Here is a 10,640-nt window from a genome sequence, read left to right as displayed (position 1 = left end):
AATCTATTTAATTATTTCAGTTTGATGGAAATTAGTCATTAAGAAGAATAAAACTAACACCTGAAATGTATTAGCATTGTCAGCACAAATTGGATGAATGATTTAAACACATGCTATTTATTTTAGCTGCATTTACATAATCTATATTTTTTGTCAGTAATTAAAATTCATAAACCTTGCAAATAGAGCAGAGTTTCTTCTGACAGAGTCGTAATGCAGCTAGCGGGCTGGTGTGTGATGATGTGAGGACATGTGATGCAGAGACAGAGACAGTTTGACTCTGCTGCCGAACACAAACTAACAGAAACTAACAGAAACTAACACAAACTAACAGAAACTAACAGAAACTAACACAAACTAACACAAACTAACAGAAACTAACACAAACTAACACAAACTAACAGAAACTAACACAAACTAACACAAACTAACACAAACTAGAACAAACTAACAGAAACTAACACAAACTAACACAAACTAGAACAAACTAACAGAAACTAACACAAACTAACAGAAACTAACACAAACTAACACAAACTAACACAAACTAACAGAAACTAACACAAACTAACACAAACTAACACAAACTAACACAAACTAACACAAACTAGAACAAACTAACAGAAACTAACAGAAACTAACACAAACTAGAACAAACTAACAGAAACTAACACAAACTAACACAAACTAACACAAACTAACACAAACTAACAGAAACTAACACAAACTAACAGAAACTAACACAAACTAACAGAAACTAACACAAACTAACAGAAACTAACACAAACTAACAGAAACTAACAGAAACTAACACAAACTAACACAAACTAACAGAAACTAACACAAACTAACACAAACTAACACAAACTAACAGAAACTAACACAAACTAACAGAAACTAACACAAACTAACAGAAACTAACACAAACTAACACAAACTAACACAAACTAACAGAAACTAACACAAACTAACACAAACTAACACAAACTAACAGAAACTAACACAAACTAACACAAACTAACACAAACTAACACAAACTAACACAAACTAACAGAAACTAACACAAACTAACAGAAACTAACACAAACTAACAGAAACTAACACAAACTAACAGAAACTAACACAAACTAACAGAAACTAACACAAACTAACAGAAACTAACAGAAACTAACACAAACTAACACAAACTAACAGAAACTAACACAAACTAACAGAAACTAACAGAAACTAACACAAACTAGAACAAACTAACAGAAACTAACACAAACTAACAGAAACTAACACAAACTAACACAAACTAACAGAAACTAACACAAACTAGAACAAACTAACAGAAACTAACACAAACTAACACAAACTAACACAAACTAACAGAAACTAACAGAAACTAACACAAACTAACAGAAACTAACACAAACTAACACAAACTAACAGAAACTAACACAAACTAACACAAACTAACACAAACTAACACAAACTAGAACAAACTAACAGAAACTAACACAAACTAACAGAAACTAACACAAACTAGAACAAACTAACAGAAACTAACACAAACTAACAGAAACTAACAGAAACTAACAGAAACTAACACAAACTAACAGAAACTAACAGAAACTAACACAAACTAACACAAACTAACAGAAACTAACACAAACTAGAACAAACTAACAGAAACTAACAGAAACTAACACAAACTAACAGAAACTAACACAAACTAACAGAAACTAACACAAACTAACAGAAACTAACACAAACTAACAGAAACTAACACAAACTAACAGAAACTAACAGAAACTAACACAAACTAACACAAACTAACACAAACTAACAGAAACTAACAGAAACTAACAGAAACTAACAGAAACTAACACAAACTAACACAAACTAACACAAACTAATGATGACATCACAAAATATCCAAGTCCAGGCTCTTGTGTGGATTCAAATAATAAAAAACTTTATTACCCGGCTATGTTGAATCCTCAATTCTGATTGGCCAATGAACGCATTCTGAGGTCGGCCATTTCTGAATAACAGACCGCTGTTTTACATCTCATCATCTTATCTCATCTCATCTCATCACATCACTCTGCAGCTGCTACAGAGAAGATCAAAAGTTGCATATTTTTATGTTGCCATGGTTTCCAGTCAAACTAACTGGCAGCTGGTGGAGCCAGTTCATCAGCTGCCAACCTGAGCGCTTTATTCAGAGAGCAGGAAGCTGTTGACGCTTGGTTAGAAGTGGAACAGTAAAGAAGAGAAAACAAAACAGAAGAAGAACGTAAGGTTAAAAGGGACTAAGACGAAACTTAGATACAGATGCTGCAGAGCTGGTAGAAGTAGCCAGAAGCTTGTCAGTTAACTCATTCTAAAATAAATTTAAATCAATATTTTGTGTCAAATGATTAATGGCTTTGGTAAGTATCTGTGTAATAAGCGGATAATGTGCAGCCAGCTGCTCATTATGGCTAAATTTGCCCAGAAGCTGAAAATTATCGTTAGATTATCCATAACTTTATTAGACGGGCTAGAACATTAAAAACAGCAGCTTCACATATCGACAATCTGCCTTCATCAGAGTGCTGCAGTCTGTCCAATGAAGGTTTTTATTATTCAAATCCACACAGGTGCCTGGACTTGGATTTTTGCTTTTATCTTATTGTAATTTCCGTGTTTTGATGGGATTCCTGCACTGCTTTCTGTTCGATGAAGACAAGCAGCCATGTTGCTGCAGCAGGTTTGAGAAGTGAGGAAAGCAAATGTACTAAAAGTTACTTTTAATAAAGAGTAACTTTAGGTAACCAGCTACTTTTTAAGGGAAGTAGCAAAGTAAAATACCTAATGACTTTTTGAAGCAACCTTACCCAACACTGCTGATCAATGGTGTTTTGTCCATTGACCAGCATTGAAACAAAGATATTCAAGAGATAACATCCATTCTGTTGTTTTCCGTCTGCAGCCGGCCTGGATTGCTCCAAAACTAATTGTATAATGGTGTGAAACAAAGATATTCTGCAGACTGAGTCGATTTCCTCGTCCACAACAAAAATATTGAGATGGTCAATGCTTCCATTCATCAGCAGGCAGCCTGAAGACAAAGACATCCTGAAGACAGATACAGTATACTGATGGCTTCAGCGCTGCAGCCTGCAGCCATATTGTAAAGAAAGATCAATGACTTGCTGTTGAGTCGCATCCCAAGTGGCTCCACCTGAAAACAAAGATCTTCTACAGACTCTAGTCACGTATCGCTAACAACCAAAAGTTTCAGGCTATAAAATATTTCTGGTGTTTCACAGCTTTAAAACCTGAATAATAAAGACGCTCTGAAGAAGGACATTTAACCTTCTTAACATCTGACATTTGGTGGAAACTTTTTATCCAAAGCACCTCACAGTTTCATGAATGAACACGTTCAGTAGGTGAGCCTCTGACCCGGCTGTTAGTGCCTCGCTTTAGAAGATTTTCTGAATTTTATGTCACTTTCACACCTGATAGTCCACTTCCTTGGTTCGGACCAAATGCGACAATGATGTATTGCTTAGTTTTTTAAGTTGGTCCGGTTCGCTTTTACAAAGACAAATATCAAACGGTCCAGAACTTGTAAACAAAGCCATGCGGTTGGAAATGTCATTTGATTATTAGTCAGACAGTTGGCAGGTAAAAATACAACAAATGTTGATTTGGAGGCAGATCAGACTGTAGACGGCCGCACATATGACCGTCTGTTGAGAATGCAGGTATTAAATAATGGAATAACACCAAAACAGGATGTGAAGATGTTTTTCTAACCAATAAAATGCAGCGTAAACGGTACGCTCCCTGCGATTGGTTGGAATGGTGAATAATCCACAACGCATTGGACCCTGCCCACAGAGCTTCTGACCCCGCCCACAACACATCGGACCCCGCCCATAGAGCATCTGGCCCCACCCACAAAGCATGTGGACCCGCCCACAGAGCTTCTGACCACACCCACAAAACATCTGACCTCGCCCACACAGCCTCTAGTCCCGCCCACAGATACTCTGGCCCCGCCCACAATCTGCCAGAATAGTGACAAATCAATCAACGCAGTGAAAACACACAGCTGCTTTCCTCCTGTGATCCAACCCAAAGACAGAATAGAATAGAATAGAATAGAATAGAATAGAAAATAGAGATATTGTGAACTGACCTCTTGAGGAACTCCATGTATTCAGCGTGTTTAATGAGTCCGGTTCTCATCATGATGGTCTGGAAACACTGTCTGTCTATCGCCCACAGCTTCACATGGGTCAGAGCTGCAAACACATTAAATATTATATTATTATATTATAAATACATATTTACTGTTTAACAGCTTCACATGGGTCAGAGCTGCAAACACATTAAATATTATATTATTATATTATAAATACATATTTACTGTTTAACAGCTTCACATGGGTCAGAGTAGGAAACATACAGGAAATATTATATTATGAATATTATTACGAATTTTTCATGTCATTAAATTTACTGTTTAAACCATTTTCTGTCTGTGGCCTCGAGCTTCACATTGCTTTATTCTGGAAACCATATTTTAATAAACATAATACATAATACGTATTATTTACATGACAGAACTGTCTGTGGTTACAACTGGAAAATATATAAATTCAAATAAAATATCTTTAAATGAATTTAAATAAAATCCTATCAAACTCAAATTTCCAATTGTAACATTGGTCACAACTGGAAAATATAGTTATTCAAATAAAACAATATCTCCAAAATAAATGACATCTTATTAAAGTAATTAAAATAACTAAAAATATAATTTAGAAATTTGGAATTCAAAACAATAAAAATAAAACCTTATTAACTCTAAACCAGTCTACGTCTTCTCACTGCTTACAGCTGGAAACACAAAGTCTAATAAAATATAATATTAAAACAAATGACTTTATATTATATTATATAAACCGCTGTGTGTCTGGAGAGATATGAATCATTGGCTTATACAGAGAGTTATACAACTTTACATGAGTAACACAATACTCTATATGATATTTACTATATAAACCACTGTGTGTCAGTGGGTTAACTTGGTTACAGCTGAAACTGTTGAAAATAAAATATTAAAATAAAGAATAGAAGCACAGACAGCAGAAGAGAATATGAAACCTGAACCATGTGTGCTGAGTCAGTTTATTGATTGACTGAATTCTGAATTCTGTATCTGTTGATTGATGAAGTGAACTGACAGTCTGAGCTGATCATCCTGACTGTCTGACTGACTGACTGTCTGTCTGACTGTCTGACTGTCTGACTGTCTGACTGGTTACTGACTGACTGACTGTCTGACTGACTGGTTACTGACTGACTGACTGACTGTCTGACTGACTGACTAACTGACTGCCTGACTGACTGACTGACTGCCTGACTGACTGACTGACTGACTGTCTGACTGACTGACTAACTGACTGCCTGACTGACTGTCTGACTGGTTACTGACTGACTGACTGACTGACTGTCTGACTGACTGACTAACTGACTGCCTGACTGACTGACTGACTGCCTGACTGACTGACTGACTGTCTGACTGACTGACTGACTGGTTACTGACTAACTGACTGCCTGACTGACTGACTGACTGTCTGACTGACTGACTGCCTGACTGACTGACTGCCTGACTGACTGACTGACTGACTGACTGTCTGACTGACTGACTGACTGGTTACTGACTGACTGACTGCCTGACTGACTGACTGACTGACTGTCTGACTGACTGACTGGATGTAAACACACGACCTTGTTCAGAAGAACAATCCCATGATGCCGAGCGGCTCATCATCCTGCTATAGGAAGCTGCAGCAGCTCGTGAGCCTCGTCTGCTATTTAATCAATAATCCATGAGAGGATTTTAATGTGAAGGCTTTGCATTAGAGTCAAAAATAAATCTCTATAATTCACAATAAATCACTTAATCACGACTCAAGCAGATTATTGCTCTTATAAAATGGCCGGAGACTCACCTTTGAACGTAAATGTTCAATAAATCTTTGTTCTTTAATTGATTACAAGTAAACAGTTTATCTCCCATGAATGATGCAGGTAGCTGTTGGACCAATCAGCAACAAGAAGAATCCTCCCTCCAAGTTTTATCAAAATCAGAATCAGAACCAGAATCCTTTTATTGGCCAAGTATATTTGCACATACAAGGAATTTCGCTTAGTGGTTTGTTTGCTTGTTTACTTTGTTATAAGACAGAAAGAATAAAACACAATATGAACCAATAAAAACTATATAAAAAAAAACAGCATATATATATATATATATATATATATATATATATATATATCCATCCAACCAATCAGGGTTTTTTTTTTGCCTGACTAGTAAGGAGATTTAAAACCTCTCCACCAAATTTGGTTTCTCTATAACTTAGTCTCTGAGGTACAGAGTGATTTAAGGCGGAAAAAGATGAAGAAGAAGAAGAAGAAGAAGAAGAAGAAGAAGAAGAAAAACAAAAACAATAAACCAAAAATGAAATACAAAACAGAAGAAATGAGGTTTAGTTTCTGCAGCCTGGGATTCACTCTCAGTTTAGAGTGTAATGTTCCTTTAATCAATGCTGTTCTGAAGATAAGAGGCTTTGGATCTCATTAAGAAATGGCAGCGGTGTGTGTGTGTGTGCATGTGTGTGTGTGTGTGTGTGTGTGTGGGTGCATGTGTGTGTGTGCATACACACAGGTGTAGTCATGGTAACGGTACACATGGTTATTGTATGTGTGTAGGGTTATAAACCAATGACAACGAACCGCAGCTTCTTATTAACCAATCCAATTGACCACACACACACACACACACACACAGGTGAAGTCTGGTTGTGTTTGGCACTTCATTGTTCCAGTCTGTAGAGTTGTAAAGAACAGAATAATGAAGTGCCAAACACAATCAGACTTCACCTGCCAGAACACATCCTTGAATGTCTGAATATTAAATAAAATCATTCAATCAGAAGCTGCAGAAACACATTTATCTTTAAAGGATAATAAATACTGACAGGAAACTGAATATTACCTCCATTTTCTGGGGAAACACTGAGTATTTTTGTATTTTTGGGCATGAAAGTGATCAGATTTAGAGATAATCTATATCGGCTATCAATCCAACAACATCACACAGCCGAACCTCATTAATTATCTTCCTTAGCCAACTGTCACTATTTTACCTCCAGTAAATCTGTCAACATGTCAGCCAGCAGCCTGTGTGTGTGTGTGTGTGTGTGTGTGTGTTGCATGCTGAGGTAAAAGTAAACACAGTAGAAGCTCTAGAATGTTGATTTTTTAAAATCATCTACCTTGTGAATGTGTTTGTGTTTCTCTGTTCTGCTGTTAGATAAAGTTTATTAGAATCAGCTTTGTCTTCGTCTTCCCTTGTTAACAGTAGAATCTCTGGCCTCATCCCAGCTCGTTAGGCATAATTATCTCTATTATCTTTAATAATTATCTTCTAGTTATTTACCCATGAAGAGTAGAATCTGCAGCCTTCCTAAAGCTTGGTAACAGTAGACTCTCTCAGCTCGTTAAAGCCTGGGACACGTTAAAAGATTTTTCCAATCATAAACGACAGTGGAAAGATTGAGCAGCGCACATTTAACAACTGAAATTTGCAGATTTCCAGCCTCTTGTGACGCTCACACAACAACCTCTGTCTTTGAGGAGGACAAATCAAAAGGACAGACCGTATACAAAAGACTGAGAATAAGCGGCTGCAGTTCTCTCGTGAGAAAGTGATTTTCGTGGTTCACCTGCACTCGCGATAATGTATTTTTCTGTGATATTTTGATACTAAAACAAAGATCCGGCCCATACGGCTCGCAGCAACTGTGGTTTGAGCTGCAATTTGCATGGAAGCAAGACTGAGAACACATTCAGGTTTCTATTTCTTTCCCTCATCAGCCATCGCACACGTTGGATCTTGTGTTTACACTTACATATTTTTTCCCTCTTGCTTCGTCTGTTGCAATCTCCATTTTCATTGGCTATTGAAAATTGCCGTTAAGATTTGAGTCTTTGACGAGCGCAATCTAATCGTGACGTTGCCGATCATAGGAGAGAGATTTGAGTCTTTCACTTCCACACACACAACAATTACAGCTGCGACTAAACAACGCGACCCTGGACTACCCTGGACTACCTAGGACTACCTGAACTACCCTGGACTACCTGGGCTACCCTGAACTACCCTGGACTACCTGGGCTACCCTGAACTACCCTGGACTACCTGGACTACCCTGGACTACCTGAACTACCCTGGATGACCTGAACTATCCTGGACTACCTGGACTACCCTGGACTACCTGTACTACCCCTGGAGTACCTGGACTACCCTGAACTACCCTGGACTACCTGGAGCGATGGTCGAAGAAGTTGGTCCCCGGGTGCCGCACTGCAGGCTGCCCACCGCTCCTGGCCTGCCCAAGGAGGAGGACGAGCCAGGATGGGATAAAAGCGGAGAATAAATTTCACGGCGCCATTTCAGCATGTGTGTGTGTGCCGCCGCCGAACACGTGTGTGCATGCGGTGTGGTTGTTTGTGACGAAAATAAAGACGGGTTTGTCCGTCCCCTGTTTGAGTACGCTGGACTACCTGCACTACCCTGGACTACCTGAACTACCCTAAACTACCCTGGACTACCTGAACTAACCTGAACTACCCTGGACTACCTGGACTACCCTGGACTACCCTGGACTACCTGAACTACCCTGGACTACCCTGGACTACCTGAACTACCCTGGACTACCCTGGACTACCTGAACTACCCTGAACTACCTGAACTCCCCTGGACTACCCTGGACTACCTGAACTACCCCGGACTACCTGAACTACCCTGGACTACCCCGGACTACCTGAACTACCATGGACTACCCTGGACTACCTGAACTACCCTGAACTACCTGGGCTACCGCCGACTCTGCCCGATCTCAAATTGTTGCCAAATCGGGCTTCAAAAATGTGTAATGTGTCCCAGCCTTAACAGTAGACTCTCTCAGCTCGTTAAAAGTAGAATCTCTCTCCTTTACTGTTAGCAGTGTCATTCCACCTGTAATATCAAACATTCGAGGCAGGGTCCAATTAAAAAAGGAATCACAGCTCCCTACTCTTCTTCTGTGGGCGAAAACAACAGTTTCATTAGGGTTAGGGTTACGGTTCTGGTCCTCCAAGAGGAACAGGAGGGAAAACAACAATAAAAAGAGACATAAAGAAGAAACAGAGGAGAGGAGTGGAGAGGAGAGGAGAGGAGAGGAGAGGAGAGGAGAGGAGAGGAGAGGAAAAGGAGAGGGACACTGCCACAGAAAACACACTTTCAATCACCGGAGCTGAAAATAAAAAAGTTATGTGATGTCAAAGAGTCTGCAACTTATTACAGATAAAAGAAGAGGTTTTTTTTATTTAACCATCTAATCTTTTTGGTAGAGTAATATGTTTAAAAAGTTTGACACAGACACAGAAATAAACTTTCTGTTAAATTTTCCATAACTCTGCTTTTTGCAGAAATTATAATTTAAAACCAACTTGTTCCAGACAGCTGCAGATCTTGGCATAAAATACATTTATAAGAATGTATGAAAGCTTTTGTGTAGTTTCTCCATCTATTTCACCTTTACTTCCTTCTTTCCTTTCTTCCACTCTTCCCTCCGACTTTCAATGTTAAAGATGTTTTAAAAAGAAGTCATGAACTTCACTGAAGAACTAAGGAAAAGACTTCAGCAGGTTCCAAATGACCCTGACTCTATCACTATATTATTCTTCATTACAGATTTAATCTTTCTTCAAATTTATCTTCAATTCAGTGACTTCAGTTCTGCATTTGTTGTTACAAAGATGCAGTAATTGTAAATTGTCAACTGGACTTCTTTAATGCATTAACGTTTGCTAAATAATTAGGTTTAAAAAGTGCGGTGGATCAATCTGTAAAAGTCTCTGGAAACTCCCCTCCACAACACACACACACACACACACACACACACACACTGGTCTAGTGAAACCAACGGCCATGAAGCATCTAATCAATCAAGCTGCATCTTATCCATATTCAAGGCTGATTGACCGGACAGTTCGCTCTCATGAAATGTCATGAAATAAGCTCGATGTCTTAAAATGCAAATAAAAAAGTGTTAGAAATGTGTTTCCAGCAGAAAGGATCGGCTGGAGACAGGACAGGAACCAGGAAGTAGTTTGATGGTGGACAGTCAGGGTGTGGAGGTCGGGGGTCGGGGCTCAGAGGTCGGAGGTCGGGCTCGGGGGGCGGATGGTTCAACTCCTAACTCATGACAACAAGTTTTCATTTACTGAACTGTGAGTAAAACCTGAAGCTAACCTGAAGCTAACTGTTTCAGCTGCTAAACTGAAGCGTTAGCTAACCTTTTCATGAGACCAACAGGTGGAAATGTCCAGTCCAGGTCCTGCTGCTGGACCAGAATCCTTTACTGGAGGAGGAACCTGGTCTGAACTGGATTCCTGTCAGAGTTCAGGCTCATTTCACTAAATGTTATGAGACAGAACAGATGAAGTCGATCAGTCACCAGAGGAAAATATTCAGGTTGATTAATAACTGTTGATTCGTCAAGTTGACTCTTTCTGTCTAAAATAAACTGTGTTGAGTG

General features: G+C 38.9%; 1 protein-coding gene across 1 annotated transcript in view; it reads right to left on the bottom strand.

Annotated features, from left to right (window-relative positions):
• prkg1b (protein kinase cGMP-dependent 1b) overlaps positions 1 to 10,640 on the bottom strand; it is a 133,622-nt gene that overhangs the window by 47,173 nt on the left and 75,809 nt on the right. The window contains 1 exon segment of the mRNA XM_078290850.1: positions 4,181 to 4,286. Within this exon segment, the coding sequence (XP_078146976.1) occupies positions 4,181 to 4,286 (106 nt within the window).

Source organism: Centroberyx gerrardi, chromosome 20 (assembly GCF_048128805.1).
Source record: "Centroberyx gerrardi isolate f3 chromosome 20, fCenGer3.hap1.cur.20231027, whole genome shotgun sequence".
NCBI lineage: Eukaryota > Metazoa > Chordata > Actinopteri > Beryciformes > Berycidae > Centroberyx > Centroberyx gerrardi.
Note: the sequence above shows the minus strand (reverse complement) of the source record. Positions and strands in the feature narration are given on the sequence as shown.